General features: G+C 34.0%; 2 protein-coding genes and 1 pseudogene across 2 annotated transcripts; 2 read left to right on the top strand and 1 right to left on the bottom strand.

Annotated features, from left to right (window-relative positions):
* The first annotated feature begins 233 nt into the window (after positions 1 to 233).
* Positions 234 to 1,306, top strand: LOC132038261 (uncharacterized). The gene is made up of 2 exons (XM_059428949.1): positions 234 to 578; positions 713 to 1,306. Exons 1-2 carry the CDS (start codon positions 234 to 236, stop codon positions 1,304 to 1,306), a joined length of 939 nt encoding a protein of 312 aa, XP_059284932.1.
* Positions 1,307 to 4,549: 3,243 nt separating this feature from the next.
* Positions 4,550 to 7,829, top strand: LOC132038008 (putative DUF21 domain-containing protein At3g13070, chloroplastic; annotated as a pseudogene).
* A 5,543-nt stretch (positions 7,830 to 13,372) lies between these two features.
* On the bottom strand, positions 13,373 to 17,550 carry LOC132037159 (putative calcium-transporting ATPase 13, plasma membrane-type). The gene is made up of 3 exons (XM_059427629.1): positions 16,212 to 17,550; positions 14,772 to 15,723; positions 13,373 to 14,212 (listed from the first exon to the last, which is right to left on the bottom strand). The coding sequence occupies exons 1-3, from the start codon at positions 17,458 to 17,460 to the stop codon at positions 13,507 to 13,509; spliced, it is 2,907 nt and encodes a 968-aa protein (XP_059283612.1). The 5' UTR covers positions 17,461 to 17,550; the 3' UTR covers positions 13,373 to 13,506.
* Between the last annotated feature and the right edge of the window lie 1,147 nt (positions 17,551 to 18,697).

Genomic DNA, 18,697 nt, shown 5'->3' on the forward strand with positions numbered 1-18,697 from the left:
GTGTCAAATCCAAAAAGGCCATCCGCAGGCTAAAAAAACTCATTCACATTTATAAAATTGAGATTGTTGTTATCCTGGAGCCTTTTGTAAGCATTAACAAAATTGATGCCTATATGAAGTACCTTGGATTTCAATACAGTATCAACAACTCAAACGGCAAGATCTGGTTCTTTTGGAATAGCAACTACCAGACCTCCATCATAGCCAACACTGATCAACAAATCACCATCAAAATGTCTCATAGTGTTTCTGGAAAACACTTTTTTATTACTTCTATTTATGCTAAGTGTACTGCTGCTGAAAGGAAAGATCTTTGGTTCAGTTTGGAGAATGTTTACCTACAGGTTGATGGACCTTGGTGTTTATGTGGTGATTTTAATGTCATCCTTAACCCTACGGAAAAACTTGGTGGCAAACCTCATAGAATGTATAAGAGCTTGGATTTTAGTAGTTGTATGGACAACTGTGAACTCACCGATATTGGTTTTATGGGACCAAACTTCACCTGGTGCAACAATAGAAGACTTGTGAAAAGAATCTGGAAAAGGCTTGATAGAGTGTTTATCAATGATTCTTGGGTCAACTATTCCACAACAACATTGTTAGACATCCGCTAGATGGATCTGATCACAGACCCCTTCTAATCAACTGTCACAATGCCTATAAAAATGGTATTAAGTACTTCAAGTTCTTGGATTTTTGGACTGAGCAGCCTAATTTCTATCAGATGGTGGAGAAGACCTATAATGTTCGAATTTTTGGTAACCCAATGTGGATACTCCAGCAAAAACTCAAAATCCTTAGCAAGAAACTCAGTCAATGGTCCAAAGATGTTATTGGTAACGTGTATGATGAAGTCAATATGTGGGAAACCAAGATGCATGATCTGGAAAACTTGGACAGTTCTATTAACACTGAACAAACTAGAGAGACCTCAACAAAGGTAATGCCGAATACATTAGATGTCGGATATGCAAGACAAGCTTCTAAAGTAAAAGCTCACATCAAATGGACCGAAGAAGAGGATAGAAATAGTAAATACTTTCACTGTTTGATCAGGGACAGAAGAAGGAGACTGCAACTACACAGAATCAAAAACAGTAATGGCAATTGGGTACAAGGTGATGAGGGTATCTCCAAGGCTGCTATACATCATTTTGAACACATGTTCAATCTCAACCACAACTTCATTGATAATGACATTCTTAATGTGATCCCTAACTGTATCAATAATGATGATAATGAAGCTCTCATTGCTATCCCTGATATGGAAGAGATCCGAAATGCTGTTTTCATGTTTAATTGACATGCCAAATGGACATATAAAGGGGGAGGGTAGCTGCTTCATTCTTCTCCACTTTCTTTTGGACCAAAATAGATGAGAATAATGATACTCCTTTTTGAATTTATGTACCGATACAAAGTTTAAAAAACTATGAAACTTGTGATATTAAAGATATGATAAGTTTCTCATAAATGATGAAGTATATAGAAAGTGTAAAGTTAAATAATACTTCCTCCGACTCAATTTATGTGATATAATTTGACTAGGCACGAAGTCTAAGAAAGAAAGGAAGATTTTTGAAATTTGTGGTCTAGAAAAAGTCATGAATATTTGTGTGGTTCTAAATCTTTTCATTAAGGGTAAAAGGGAAATTTTTAAGTTAAATTATTTCTAAATGTAGAAATATATCATTTTTTTTTTTGACAAACTAAAAAGGAAAGTGTATCACATAAATTGAGACATGGGAGTATTAATATAGAATTGTGTGTCTTTTTTTTAAAAAACGGATTAATAAAAAAAAAAAAAATCACATACAGTGATGAGGGCATCAAAGTTCCAAAATAACATTACTCCCTCCGTCCCATTTATGTGATATAGTTTGAGTGGACACGAAATTTAAGAGATAAAGGAAGACTTTTGAAGCTTGCGGTCTAAAATAAGCCAAAGATATTTGTGTGGCTATAAATCATCTCGTTAAACGTAAGAGGTAAAGTTTAAAGTTAATTGTTGCCAAATAAGAAAATGTATTATTCTTTTTGGGACAGACTAAAAAGGAAAGTCTTTTCACATAAATTGGGACAGGGAGTAAATCTTATTAGGTATTGTTGAAGAGTCTCACGTCAGATGAAAAAAGGATGAGTGGTCTCTTTATATGGCTTGGGCGGTCCTCACCTCTTGAGCTAGCTTTTCGAGTTGAGTTAGGTCAATATACTAGCGCACCAAATTCTTGTTTCCCGATATTAAACTACCCACGCTCCAGATGTTCAGCTAGCCTGGGTGTTAGGGAATGGTGGTGTTAAAGAGTCTGAGTGGAAAGAGCTCCGTCCAAAACTGACCCGTGAAGCGCGGGTCTCGGTGACTTATGATAGTCCGTGATAGTGCGGATGAAAAAAGGATGAGTGATCTCTTTATATGGCTTGACAATCCTTAGCTTTTGAGCTAGCCTTCGGCGGCGGTTGAGTCTAACCAAGATCATTTCTTTAACATGTATATATATGGAGGGAAATGAAGAACGAAAATGCAAATTAATGATTTAGTATAGTAACAGGAAAAAGAGAAGTGGAAAAACATTGATAGCGATAGAAGCATACGTTCCCCTTATTCTAGATTTATTTTGACTAAATTAGAATGTGGTGGTCCTTGGCCTTGGGAAATCTAGACTTCAGATATTCAATAAGATTTTCTAAAGATGTAGGGCCAAAAAGGATGGAATTAATGTCCCTTCAAATTTCTGTTTAACTAATTCCAATTTTCATTTCCATTGATAATTTCCAGGAAACTACATATAATAACAAACAGTTTTAAAGTTGGAATTCTGGGATTAAGTCATAAAGAGAAAAAATACAGGGTCCACGTACACTACCACCAGACATGCGTGAGTTTCTTGTCTTATTGGTGTTGATTTTCTTTTCTTGTTTTTGTTTATTGAGTTCGAGACACTGGTCAATAAAGTGTGACTACAAAGAAATTATATAGTAACGTACTTGTTGATTCAGTGTAAGTTTACTTGAAGTAACGTAATGATCAATACTAATGAGACCTCAGATCATTATATATATATATATATATATATATATATATATATATATATATAGCACAAAATGCATCATATTATTTAGTACTATTTATATACATATTTTATTCTTGCAAGTTACCAAGTAAGCGTGGAAATTTCTTGCCATGGATGTGCTTATGTGTGTTGACCTCAAAATTTTTTTTTAAAATTACAGAATGAGGATGGATAGTTAATTCTAAAACATGCATGCTAAGGTCATGAGCAAAGCAAGTTGTGTGAAGAGTGAAGACAAACCATACTATATAATTGTGAAGATTGTCAATAGGTCATTTGTCATAGCTAGTCATTAATTAGTCACCAAGAAGCTTATATGTATATACATACATATATACATACATACATACATACATATATATATATATATATATATATAAAATGTGTGTGTGTGTGTGGGTGGGGGGGGGGGGTCGCTTTGAGTGATGGTTATTTCAACTAACCTAGTCCACGAACTCTTTACACAAGGGATGATAGTATAATTTATCCAAACACTTGACACTTACACTAAATCAAAAGATTTAACTTATTTTTCAATTATCGATCATAGTTCTATGTCAAATAAAAATCAGTGGTTCGTATTTGGGTGTTTAAATGAGGATAAAAGTTAAACAACGAACTTAAATCAATCTATTTGTAATAAAATGAGTTTTAGGTCGAAATGAAATGGTTAAAGCCCAATCCTGATCTTGGCCCACTAAGTAATGGGCCAGAGCCTGAAAGTATGACCAATTTCCTAAACGGGCAATTCGCGGGAATGTCCTTATTTTGGGGTGGTCTTTAATTTTTGTCCCTCAAATTGGTGGTCTTTAATTTTTGGCCTTCGCCTAATACCATGAGGTTTGGGATTCGAACCCCAGTTCAGTCAGAAAAAAAAATCGCAAGATGGAGTTTTATAGAAAACTTAGGCCTATTCGGAGCAAAGCTAGGCCTGCAGGTAGAATCTACCTGCTTTAGGCAAAGTTTCAAACTCTACCTTAGCTTAAAAATTCTGCCTTAAAATTTTGCCTTAAGGTAGAGTTTTGCCTGCGAAATTTTGCCTTAAGGTAGAGTTTTGCCTGCGAAATTTTGCCTTAAGGAAGAGTATTGAAGGTAACATTCTGCCTTAAGGCAGAATTTCGCAGGCAAAATTAGTTATGTAGGGATTGTAATGCAGGGATTATTTCTTGTTGAATGTTTATTTTGATATATTACATATTAATACAATGTATAATTTAAAATGTGTTTACTTTTTAAACAAAATAAATATTGTCTTACTACTTGCCATTTTAGCTTTTTATTCCATTTAATACCCGTATTCGTTTTCCACATTCTATCTGACAAAAATAATACATTGATCCCCGCATAACTTATCTTTGGTATAAGGAAAACAATTAAAGGAGCAACCACATGTTGTATTAACTAATGTTGATTGTTAAGTGGAAACTAAATCTCCTGAATCTCAACCAATCATTGTGTAGACTTATGCTGGTTTTTGTGTGAAAATTATATCTCCCAAAACTTAAACCAAACGACCCCTTAATTTCTCTCTCCTCTTGCAGGATATGATTGAAAATGTGTTGGAGATAAAAGATACTCATGTCAGAGAGGTAATGACACCTCTTGTTGATGTTGTTGCAATCGATGCCAGTGCAACATTAGTTGACTTCAATAGTTTGTGGGTGACACATCAGTACTCCAGGTCTATTAGACTTATCATTACTTCTTTTTGCATAGAAAAGAAGTTTCCTTCAAAAGGTGCTAAAAGAGTTTATCTATGAATTTTCAGGGTGCCTGTTTTTGAGCAACGTATAGATAATATCGTTGGCATTGCATATGCTATGGATCTCCTAGATTATGTACAAAAGGTCTAGTATCTACAACTTCAGCCAGCCTCTTCCAAACTTGTAGTGGTATTATTTCTAATTGTACACATAAATCTCATAGTATGCAGAAAATTCTCTTTGAAGGGAGAAATGCTGGAAAGTTCAATTGTGGGAGATATGGCACATAAACCTGCATACTTTGTTCCCGGTAATTTAAAAATATTTCATGCTTTATGCTTACAAACTAAATTGCATACATTGTGCTCTTGTTTTCTTTGCAAACAAGATATTACCCAAGGAGGCACACAATACCCTAATCTTAATAATAATGCAGATTCTATGTCAGTGTGGAACCTTCTTAGAGAGTTCGGGATCAGAAAGGTACACATGGCTGTTGTTCTTAATGAATATGGAGGAACAATTGGAGTAAGTATTCTCTCTTATCTTTTCTGTTTCTTGGTTGTAGTGCTTTGTTAATTCTATCAAAATTTCTTATCCGCTATTTATCTATTATATAATTGTCCAAAATAATGTCTTCTTCACGGTATCTTTATCTCTCCTATGAAACAGATTGTAACCCTTGAAGATGTGGTCGAGGAGATTGTTGGTGAAATCTTTGACGAAAATGATTCAAAAGTAAGACTTATGAGTCTCTCTTTCCATATAGTAAATATTTTTAAGAGTAAATGAATTGTAACCCCGATACTGTACTAGCAATGATATTTAAGTGTTATGATAGGTGACCTATGTATTCTAGAGTATCATTAGTGTGTGGAAGTATATTTGTTTATATATCTTTTCTTGTTGTGTGACAGGAGGAAATCCAGAAAAAAAACTGGCTATATCGTCATGCGGGCTGAAGGAATATACGATGTTGATGCAAACACCTCCATTGACCAGCTCTCTGAAGTCTCAATATTAAAATGCCAGAGGTGTACTATTCTTCTAAGAGTTAAATTTTCTGCCTAAAAACTACATTTAACTGCTAGCTATAACCATACCAGTAATTTAGCAACTCATAGTCCCTAATGCTGACAGGTCCAGAAATGGATGTGAATCACATCTCCTTTGGCAGTCCGGATTTGGTCAGGAGTAGTTATGTGGACCCTTTTGTTCATTTCACGGTTTAAGAACAGAAGGGGCTTTGGGGCTCTTGAATTTTCTTTTTCTCCTTTTTGAGCAGAAACATAAAATAACTTAATTCGAGCTGTCAAGCCTCTCGTTCTGCAAATAATTATTATGTCTGCTTGTGTTAGCATGATTTTGGTAGTGGAAAACTGCCTGCAACTAATGCTAATCATTCTAGAATGTCCCACTCAGTGACATCTTTCCTTTAATCCGTATCAGGACCATCAGTATGAGACAGTCTCTGGTTTTGTCTGTGAAGCATTTGGATATATTCCAAGGTGAGACGATTAAGGTTATACTGGAAAGGGGAAATGAAGACGAGGACAACAATTACAACGGCATGGAATCTGATCGAGCAGACCAAAATGAGAAGAACCAAATTTTTAAGCTTGAGGTATGCTCAGAAATTTTTGTGTATTCCACCACTACACACGAGCTCTTATATGTGGTAATTATTTAATTGGAGCTGGTAAATGTGCTACAAATGAGTACTCCAGCCTTACAACTTGGATTAGATTTCAGAGTTAGATCAATAACATGTTAAAGAACTCCCTTTCCTTTAGAAAAGGAAATAGAAGTTTCTGCCGAAAGAGGGTAATGTGCCTTTTCCGGAACTTTAGGTTTTTTTTTTTTTTTTTGTGAACCCTCAGGTTTCTGGTCCAGTTTTGAAAATAACCAAGGTGTTGCTGCTTTTATAGTTAATTGAGTTTTTTTTTTTTTTTTTCTGGGGAAACTGCTTTGTTACCTGGCATCACTAGCTGCTTTTTTATCTTAATTTGTGGGCAGAGGCAATATATGTCCTCGCCTGTCATACCGTAACTGGTTGAGCTTTAGTTTGGTGATATGAATAGGAAAAGCTTATGCTGACTGCTGAGTTGCTTTCAAATATTTCTTTCAGGAAAAATAAAGTTGCTTCTTGTGTAGATTTTTTTTCTCCTGACAACCAAGAAATCCCTGACCTCTACCCGTCTCCCCTTAAATACATGGTGTTTTGTCTGTGGCAATGTTCGTAATATATGCCATATGCCTAACCCAAAAATCACGCGATGCGCTCTAACCACTAGATCAAAGCCCTCAGGTTGACCGAATTTCAAAATAAAAAATTAGTTGCTTTTCCTTGTCAACTTTTTTCTTATTCGGGTACCTGACCCCCTCCCTCCTTCTACTTTTTCTTGTGGTTGGTGAATATTATTGCTGTGCACTTTAACTCTCGTATGGCTTGATTTGAATTACCATGAATGGACTGACATTGAAAGCTTCAATTACCTTCTTAAATTCAAGCTGCTGTCGCTTTCCATGAACTTAGCCAATTGTAGAGTTTTTAGAATAAGCAGATATTTAGTTGGCAGGTGATCTTGTCAATATTTGGTGCAGATATTAGCAGGGAATGCTAGAAAGGTCAGTGCTGTTCGGTTTGAACGGATAAGCGATGATGTAGAAATAGAGACCAATGAGGTAACACGCCTCGTTCCCAAAATTATGACTAGGAAGCGGAAAAGTAGTGGAGGTTCAGATCGAAACAATCACAACGACATCTCTTTTATGGAGAGCAGAGATCATGGGGATGACCATTCCAACAATTTTGTTATGGCTGAACGCGAGGACAACCATGATATTGCAAATAAGCAATAATTCCTTGAGTTGTTGCATTCTTTACTTAAATTTGAATGTAAATGCGTTTTTGAATGGTGTTCAAGTTCCATACCGGAAAAGGGTTGTTTTGCCCAACTACTTTTGTCAAGTGTCAGTTGCTATTATGCAATGTCAATGTCACATAGTTCGACCGTATTACGTTAGGGGCAAAACATATTCTTATGCATCAAGGGTCGGGTCAAAGAGGTGTCTTGGGCAGGATGTAAAGAATGTATTTTGCTTATAGTTTTTGAATCCCATACCTAGTCTAGTATGTTTTTTTTTTTAATCCATTGTAATCCATTTTATGTTCTTTTTACAAGAGATTTTTATTTTCACACGTAAGAGATTTGAAGGTTCATTTTCGTCTATTCAAATTCTCTAGATTCTCTAGGTGCCTACTTAATTTTCTCCAGATCATTAGTTAAAGCATAAATTGGTGTAAAAATCCATTACAAGTGCACCGAATGATACTTTTGAACCCATATTGTTAAATAAACGTGGATTTAATACTAAGAATATTTAACAGATCAATTGATTTTGTAGCCTTTTACAAAAGATTTTTTGGTTTTATGTTTTCTTTTCCACAAGAAATCTTTATTTTTACATATAAAAAATCTAATACAACACACTTATTTTTCCCTGTTCAAATTGTAAAGGTCCAATATGTGTCTATATGAATTTAAATGCTAAGATTATTTTTGGTTTTAGTATCTAATGTTGGTAACACTTAGGACTAGGGGTGGGCGTTCGGTTGTTCGGGTCTGTTTTTTCAAACTTCGATTCGGTATTTCGGTTTCGATTTTTTTCAAAGTGGATACTGAACACCGCACCTAATTAGTTCGGTTCGGTTTCGGTTTTCTAATTCGGTTTTTTTGGCATTGGTTAAGCAATAGTCACCCGTTAATAATATTCAAACTTTTCCAGCTAATCGAAGAATATTGTGACCTTACCTATCCATCGACTAAGTTTAACATAAATACATAGCAAAGAAGCCAGCAGCGCCCGATATGAAGAAGCGGCCAACCAAAGAATCGCAAAGAAGAACTCAAGAACCAGCAAAGCGGCCAGAATTAAGAAGAAGAAGAAGCCGGCAAGAATCAAGTAAAGCAAGAAGAATGCCTGATAGCAAGACGACAAGATGGTTATTGCGCGATGCAAGAAGAAAGAAACATAATAGCAAGTAGTAAAAAACCGGTCAAACAAAATCGTAGCTTAACGGAGGAAACCATAAGAACAACACGCTAAGAAAAGCGGCGTACACGATAAAAACGAGCAACACAAATATTTTAGTGAGGGCTTATGTTTGATGACTAATATTGATATAATAGTGTTGTAAAAAAATATTATATTAAATATTCGGTTAAACCGAAAAATCGGTGATCCGAACCGAACACCAAATTTGTTATTTAAAAAAATTCGAACCGAACCGAAACACCAAAAATCGAAAAACCGAATCCATTCGGTTCGGTTCGATTTTTCGGTTTTCCCCACCCCTACTTAGGACAAAGAAAAAAATATTCTAGCGGGAGTTGCGCGCCGGTCGAACCCGCCAATTCCTTGCTATTATTGCGCATGTCTACTTCTCATGCGACAAATTGACAATTCTATACCAAACTCAACATAACAATTTGCTTAACACTTCATTCTGTTGGATGCGGCTTAGAAAATTCAGTGAAAAAGAATGGTGGTGGTGGCGGCTGAACCCCACACGAAGGTTTATACTATAAACTTTTAAGATATTACTCCCTCCGGATCAAAAAAAGAGTCCACTTAGCCATTTGCACACCCCTTAAGAAACTACTCACTCAGAGAAAAAAATATGTAAATTAACTAAATTACCCCTAATTAAGATTTCCATGAGTATTAACTTGAAACATTGGAACTTGATCACTCAATACTTAACATTAACTAATATGCACATATTGCAATTATTAAAAGAACACTCCATTGTTTTCTTCTTTAACTCGTTTATGGAGAAGTTAAAAGTGCCCCAACTAACACCACTTACCAAATTTAACTCGTTTAATTTTCTTTTACATAAGTACAAAGCATAAAAAATGAAATTTATAAGACCCTTGATCATCACATGCCTTGAATAAATTTTAAATGCCTAGACCAAACCATAAGTGAGCCAAACTTGAAATCTGTGAAAAAAACGTGAAATGTAAAAAATTTGAATAGTAGTCAAACTTGGAATAACCAAATGTTCAACCTATTTAATGATATCATAGAAAATTGGAGTAATAAAAGACTTTTAGGAATGTGTAAACAAGGGCAATTTTGAAAGAATAAGGTGAATAATTTCTTGATTTGCTAAGTGGACACTTTTTTTGATTAAAAAAAAAAAGTGTTAAGTGAACTCTTTTATTGATCCGGAGAGAGTATTATATTCATGAATACATTAAAATAATAATAATTTAAAAAAAAAAAAAACCCTGAAAAGAAGTAAGCAGAAGAAGGAAAATGGGGTATTGTGGGGTTCAATGTGTTTTGCTTGTACGGCCTCTGCCTCGTTCATTCTTACGTACCACATGATGTAAAATTATTATTGGCTATATCATTTTAACAAAAATAATCATTATGGACAATTAAATGCAACTCCTCTGGGATCAAAGAGAATGTCCACTTAGAGCCTGTTTGGATGGGCTTAAAAAAAGCGACTTATAAGTTGTACCCCAATTTTTTTTTTTTTTTTTTAGCTTATAAGCTGATTAAGCTGCTTTTTTTAAGCTAAGCTAAACGGTCCAATTATTTTTTTGGACTTATTTTAAGCACAAAATGGATTATAAGTTGTCCAGCTAAACACTCAAAAAAGCAGCAACTTATCAACTAAGCCAAACGGGCTCTTAACCATTTGCACATCCCTTAAGAAAATACTAACTTTTAGGCAAAAAAGTAATTTGACTAAATTACTCCTAGTTAAATAGGTATTGGGATTTGGTTATTTAACATTTAATAAGGACAAATTTGAAAAAATCAGGTTAATTTTTTCTTGTATTGGTAAGTGAATATTCTCTTTGGACCAAAAAATAAAGGCAAAACGGACACCTTTTTCATGCGGAGGAGTAATATAACTAAGAATTGAGAGTTTGTTTTAAAATATTTATAGTGAGAGACAAACTACTAAAGCCTTAATTGTGTCCTTTCGCAAATGCCACGACCGCCCTTGAGTGGTTGCCTACAAAAGACAAAGGAATGAAAGATTAACAATTAGATTTAGTATAAGAATTTTATATCAAGTAAGGTTGTGTGTATATATATACACGTCCGTTCATGAATCATCCTCCATGTCCTCTAGTAATTTTTTTTTTCTTTTCAAAATCAACTACTTCCTATAATTAAATAAAAGTGAAGAAAAAGCAAAGGAAACCAAATACTAAAAAACAAGTAAAGACTAATAGTTTTCCAATTTAAATTTGTTTAATACGATCATTGTTCTTAATCCGTCACTTCATCAATCCTTGCTATCAGGTAATAGTACTACTGGTACTTAATTAGCAGTTACCACGCAAAGCGTTGGACCATATATCTACATATATTTATTGCTTCTTTTGGTTGGCAAAAAAATTAAATAAAACATCTGTTAAGCGTCCAATCTTTCGTTAATCCTTATCATCAAGTATATAATATAGTATTACTGGCCCCTTTTACTTGCTCCAATTAGACTACACGAAAGACTGATAAGAGAAACAAAAGGAAACAGAAAGTCAGAAAGTACTACCCGCTCCATTTCATTTTAAGTATCTAATAATTCTAAAGAGGTATGTTAAGTACCAAAATACACGCTTTGAATCTTATAGTTTTAAAAACACTAGGTAGAATGTGGGAATTAAAGATTTACCAAATCTATAAAGGAACTTTTTGTTAAACTGACAAAAAAAAAAAAATAAGACACTTAGATTGAAAGAGTGATATCTGTTGTTATATAATAATAACCATGGTTGTTGATTATAATTTTTCCACCTCTAATTTTTTTGTCTCTTTATAAAACAAAAGGTCGATACTAGGTATAAACATTTCCGAAGTCAATATAGAACTTACCTGGCATTGAGCATAGGACACGTATATATATATTTCCTAATTAATTGCTGGATATACCATGATATTATTGCGACCTTTAGGCAGTTAAGATTCACCTTTGCATTGCTTGATGAGATAAAATTGGTATGATTGCGAACCTTAGGTAGTTCAAAGATACGTTTAGCCAAATATCATCAATTTAAGAGTCAATCCATTAACTCCCTAACATTTAAGGGTTGAAAAATGATACCCCCTTCAAATATTAAATAAGAACGATAACCCCTTATGCAATATTTTCCGATAAAAAATTTCTTTTTTTGAGCAAAGATCTCTTTTCTTTTTTCTTTCTAGAATTAAAATATAAGTAATTCTTATTATTGTCTCATTCACTTATTTTGTTGAAAATAATGTACTTCTTTTATGATATAACAGCTACCTGGAATAATCTGTTAATAAATTTCAAACTATGTGGCATTCGTTTTACCTTCATGCGCATTAAACTTTTGGATTTTAATTGCACATCAACAGTCTACCTAATTTCACCCTCTAATTACCTTTGGGTCATCTATGATTATTTTGTATAATAGTAATTAATTTCATCCGCTAAAATATGTTTCACAACAATTTCCACATAATTCGATTATTTAAGCATATCTTTTTATTTTCAAGATCGCTTAGATAAGCCAAGCTGCTTTTTTATCTTTTCTGAAAAATCAATCTGAGTTTTATTCTACATGAAAAAAATTTCTAATTATATTTATATAAGAAATTCTTTGAAGGTTATGGACGAAATGCTTGGTTACACGAAATCAATAGGCATCTTATTTGAGTACTTATGTTTATGCAAATGTATGGGCAGCTTAAGTCTAATAAATAGGAGTTATATATTTTTGTATATTTCTAGAAAAAATATCGTTATTCAAAAAATGAAAAGTCACACTGACAAATATTGTATAAAAGGGTTACCATTCTCATTCAACATGTGGAGGAGGTATTATTTTTTCCAACATATAAATTTTAAGGGAGTAAAGTAAAATTGGTTCTTAGCTTAAACTCCTCAAAAAGGAGGAAAACACAAGCTTAAGCTAATCAAGAAAAGTACCTGAAAAGTTCTTTTCTGCCTTGATTTTTTTTTTTTTTTTTTTTTTTTTTTTTTTTGGTGTTCACTAGAACAATGGAAGAGGTTAATGAGAGAATTCATAGATTACCCAAAGGTAATGTTAAAGGGAGAAATTAGGTAGACCGTTAATGTGCAATTAAACCTCAAAACGTTAATACGCATGCAGGTAAAACGAATGTCACATAGCTTGAAATTTATTAACAGATTATTCTAAGTAGTTGTTATATCCTAAAAGAAGTACATTATTTTCAACGGAATAGGTGAATGTGACATTAAAGAGCGACCGCGCACTAAGCTCTCGTATATGCGGTCGGGGAAGGGCCGGACCACTATTTATCTAGCCTATCGAAATTGGCACTTACCTTGCATTTCTACAAGAGGGTTTCCACGGCTCGAACCCGTGACCTCTCCTTTATTCGCGTACGCAAGAATAACTTTACCAGTTACGCCAAGATGAATGTGACATTAATAAGAGTTATATGTTTTCATGTGTTTAATTCTAGAAAGAAAAAGAAAAATATCTTTATTCAAAAAAAAAAAAATACTAGAAAATATTGTATAAGGGGATTATCGTTCCCATTCAGTATTTAGAGGGGGTATCGTTTCCCAACCTTTAAATGTTAGGGGGGTTAAAAAAGAAATCAAGAATATTGGCTAGTAAGTACTTACAAATTTCTGTACATAACTTTTACAGGTAAACACATAAATACATTCTTAAACAGAATTAAGATTGCATGGCACTAGAAATCATTTTTGCACTATAGTGTATAGGCAAAGATAGAGCTGCAGTTCCTATACAAATGGACCACTGTTTAATTCCTAATTTTTCCCTATGATCAATCTTTGACATAATCTGAATTAATATAACTTGCAAAACAAAAATAATCCCTAAAATTAGACAACTAGCCATGAACAACCATTTTTTCCTTCTGATGATATTCCCTTTGGAAATTCTTGTCCTTGTGATCTCAATAGCACTGATGATCAATAAAAAAACTTGGCATAGCACATAAATATTGAAGATCATGGTACTCAACGATGCCTCATCGACGCGAAAAATGGATTTTCCTTTCATGGAAAGCATCAATAAAAGTGTAGCTTGTAACATAGATTGAACAGCTATGTTCCCTAACATGTTCTTGATTACAATAGGTGCACCCGTGCCATAATTTGTCGTCGGCTTCGAATAATTCAACATGATTTGATCAACTTCTGACTCATGAGGCTTTATGGCTGATGTTATGAGTGCCAAAAACAAGGCACCAAGAATTTCCATTATTAGATTTACCCACAACAACTGAATATGTGTCAATTGTTGATCTTGATCATTTGTGGGGTTGTAAAATAAGAGAACAAAGTTTGAAGTGAAGGCAGAAATATTAAGTACCAATTGCAACTGTATGAACTTCTCAAGATTTGTGCATACGTACCTACAATAACAAAAACTACCTCTCAGTCAAAACCAAGTTGGGCTCGGATGTTATATTTTCTCCAATTAAATTTATCTCAGGCCAAGTAATAGTAGAAAATAGAAATGAAAAGTGTAGTATTTCCTAGTTCCTCCGTCCAATTTATGTGAGGATGTTTGATTGAGCATGGTGTTTAAGAAAGTAAAAATGACTTGTGAAACTTGTAATCTAAAACAAGTTATAGTTATATTTATGACTATAAATCATCTCATTAAGAGTAATACGAAAAATTTAATATAAAAAGATGTTATTCTTTTCAAGTAGACTAAACAGAAAATGTCATCATGTTATTCTTTTTAAGCAGACTAAACAGAAAATGTCATCACGTAAATTGCGGCAGAGAGAGCAGGAGTTGTCTATACTTTCTATGGTTATAAAAAATCTCTACTAGCTAGAGAAAAGATTCCAAAAAAGCTTACGACCTAAAGCTATTATATACTATATAAACGTTTATACTAACATGATGCAAATGTGATGAATATATAATCTCAGCTATTTGGTGTAGCGTATATATACATACCTGCCCAAGATTATTATGGTTGGGATCTTATCGAAGTTTGAGTCAACGACAATAATATCAGCATCTTCTTTAGCCAAGTCCGCACAATTTTCACCAATGAAAATCCCAACATCAGCTTCTTTCAGAGATGGCAAATCTCTAATAGACGTACTAGTTGATGCCACGTGTCCGTCCCTTTTTCTCAAGCAATGTACCAAAAGGTGTTTATCAGCTGGACAACTATTGGCCATTACTTTAATATTGTGACACATACTAATTTGGGCTTCTTTTGGGCTGCATCTAAATTCAGCAGCTTCAACTATGGCTCCTTGTAAATCTTCTTCAACTCTTAAAATTCCAGAATTAAGAGCCATTAGTCTTGCAGTATTCAAGTCATCATCCACCATTAACTTGATCTCAACTCCAAATTCTCTACACACTTTAATCGTTCGCCTCAACTCAGTTGAATATGGATTCTTTATTACCACGATCCCTAAAAAACTCAAGCCATCTTTCGCGATAATAGTATCATTTTCTTCAGTATCAACGGGGTAATTTTCTCTTTCTTCTTCCTGTCTTATAACTCGTTTATAAGCAAAACCATAACCATGAACTCCATTGGTCGCGATTTTTCCATTGAACAACTCTCTTTTTTCCTCATCTAGGGTTTGCATGGTACCATTAATATCAAAATAATGCGAACACATAGATAAAACTTGCTTTGGTTCTCCTTTCCAATGCACATGCAAAGATTCTCCATCTTCTTTGTTTCTCTGTAATAGCACCCCACATAGTCCTTTGCAAGGATTACGATTTTCACGGCTTACGATGGTACAACTTCCATGCAATTCTTCAATATTGCCAACAAGTACTTTCTCAGCCCAAATAAGAAGTGCATCCTCATCTACAACACCACCAATTATGTTCATGCAAATTCCTTCGCACAACGTATTCAGGACTTCCTCAGCAATATCTGCGATCACTGGCGGAGCCAGAAATCTTAATTAACAAGCAAATTCAAAAATTCAAAATATTATACCTTGCTAGAACTTAACCTTAACAGGGATTCAAGAGTTTATATACATACACTCCACAATTTATATACACATATAAGTAATACTCCCTCTATTTCAATTTATGTGAACCTATTACTATTTGGAGAGTTTACGAGGCGGTTCTTGGACCACGTTTTTCTTATGTTTTTCCTAATTTATTTGAATTATAAATTATCATGACTTATCGTACTTATTATGTACTCCTAGTTTCTAAATATATAAATTTTATTTTTACAAACTTGAAAAATCTATGTCAAAATTTACTGTCAAAGTTATAAAGTTTGACCCTCGTACTTGGAAAAAGTTTACATAAATTGAAACGGAGGGAGTATGTATATTTTTACCCTACTTCATAGAGTAATTAACTTTTCTAATGATGGGGGATTCGATTGAACCCTTACTTTACCTTTAGCTCCGCCACTGACTGCAGACATGTTCTTGATTTTCTCGAAACCAATCCATAGATCCGCCAACGTCGTAAAGTTCAAAACAAATTCAGGTGTTTTGCTGAGGCACAGGGTGGTAACAAGGGCTCCATTAGCACAAGATGGAAGCTTATGAACTATGATTTGATGGCTCTTTTTGAAATCCTTCGATGCATATAGAAGAATAATGAATATCCCTAAAGATAATCCATCTTTTAATGAAAACACCAAAATACAAAGCATAGCCACCAAGCCATTAACCTTATTGGTGCCATTTCCACCTCTCTTCCTCCTCATGTATTTCGTGGCCTCGTTCATTATTTCCTCCACTGTGGTTTTCACACCCTTAGGATCGCGATCTTTATCACAACACCATGAGTTGTTCCACAACAAAAATCGAAAAACTTGCACTACAAGAAAGATCAAAGATAAACTCAACCATAGTTTATCCAAAAATGAGCTCATTTCATCAATTGAACGATGAAGTTTTGACTCATGACCATCATTTTGGAAACGCGTCACTCGTTTCATCAATATGATTCTCTCAGTGTTTTCTCCAACTGCAGTCACCAGACACATGCAGTTGCCTTCCACTAACTTTGTACGATTAAACAAAACATGGTGTATCCGTTCGTGTGGTAAATTACTTATACCATCATTGAACTTGAATGAGTTTCCCTGAATCAAAATTCCATCAGCAGGAACCTCATCACCTGATTCCAAGAACACAATATCGCCAACAACTAATTCAGAAGTCGGAATTTGTTGAAGTTGTTGGTGTCTAAGAACACGAATTACCTTGTTTTTACGTGCCATTCTCTTCTTCGATATCCATCTAGCCTTGAAAAATCTGAAAGTAACACTAAAATTAACGACAAAAAAAATTGGCAGGAAGATTATAGCAACATCGAATATTCCTTCTTGTAGACCGTTACTCTTGATACCGATCACTAGAGAAAGCGTGGCACAACAAAGAAGAAGGATAATAGTAGTGTCTTTGAATGCTTCAAGTGTCAATTTGTGAAAACTTTTTTTGGTGATAGAAGAAGAAGAGAAGTTATTATTTGAACCAAATGATTTACGACGACGATAGAGATCGTTTGAATCACCCAATATGCCTGAATTTGGATTTGTTTCGAGTGCATGAAATAGTTGTTGAATGCTAAAATTTTGAGGATCTGCTAATTGCTCTACACTAATTGAGAAGTCAGATATGGTCTCAGTAGTCATGTGTACAACAATCTTGTCTAATTTGTGTTGTTGAAAGAGTTTGGTTGATGTGTAAATGAGAATAGGTGGGTGGATTTAAGGCTTCTTCTAATTGGCTTATTGGAGGAAAGTGGAAGAGAAACAAAGAGAAGTTGTATAAGAGTAATATATAAATAGAAAGTTTTACTAACTAAATAAAATGGAAGTAAGTATAACGAGAATAAAATCAGATCCCAGTTGATGGGTGTTGAGGCCCCATAATCTTACTATCATGAAGTCTTTCTTGTAGTTGATGCAATCATAAGTTTTTTTTATCATTTCTTGTTTCATGAATTGTTGAAAGTGAAATATCACAAACAAATAAATAATGGGAGTTTGACACACCTTAATTAATTAGTTATTTAAATACGTAACTAGGTTCGAGAGTTTAAATTCTATGTAGTGACAACGTAACAATTTACATTGCGGTATTGCTTATTTGGTATAGATAAATCTTATGATAAGTATTAGTTGGTGATCTGGTAAATACAAAAGTAACATGATGTGATAGGTTAAAAGTTGCTCAAACATAATCTAATTTAGCACTTTAAAAGTGTGGTCTCCTGAACAGTTTAAATTTCAGATGAGATAATCACATATTTCAATATGTAATCAAAACAGGCAAAGTTCTAAGTTCATGTATTTGACCCATTAAAAAGAAACAGACTCATACATGAGAGAGCACGTTGAGACATAATATAATTAAGTAATTAAAGTACGTTCTCTCTAACAGCTTACACGTTTAAAAAATTGGTCACATACTTTAATAAAATTCAATTTTGTAGATATGAGTAAAATCTAAGAGACTATTGTACTACTCTAATCGTTTGGTACACGGTATTAGCTAGGATATCCCAGCACTAACTGTGGGATTAATTTTGTACCGTGTTTGGTAGAAGATATAAATTTATCTTTGGGATAAATTTATACCTTGTACCAAACAAAGTATAAAGTGCATCCCAAACTTAAAGATGGGATATCCCATCTTATCGCATTAATCCTAGAATTATTTTATCCATCTCTTAGATGAGATAAATTAGTCCCAAGAGATAGAATAAATTAGTCCCAGGATTATAATCCTAAAATAATTTTGTTTACGTACCAAACGGCTCAAGAGGTCAGTTAACTAAAGACGAGAAGTTTACAAGAAAATGATTTTTGAGGAAAGGAAGAATTTCTGTGAGCTTTCTCCAAAGACACGTAGTAGTAGTTTCACCTT

The sequence above is a fragment of the Lycium ferocissimum genome, chromosome 11 (genome assembly GCF_029784015.1).
Source record: "Lycium ferocissimum isolate CSIRO_LF1 chromosome 11, AGI_CSIRO_Lferr_CH_V1, whole genome shotgun sequence".
Lineage (NCBI taxonomy): Eukaryota > Viridiplantae > Streptophyta > Magnoliopsida > Solanales > Solanaceae > Lycium > Lycium ferocissimum.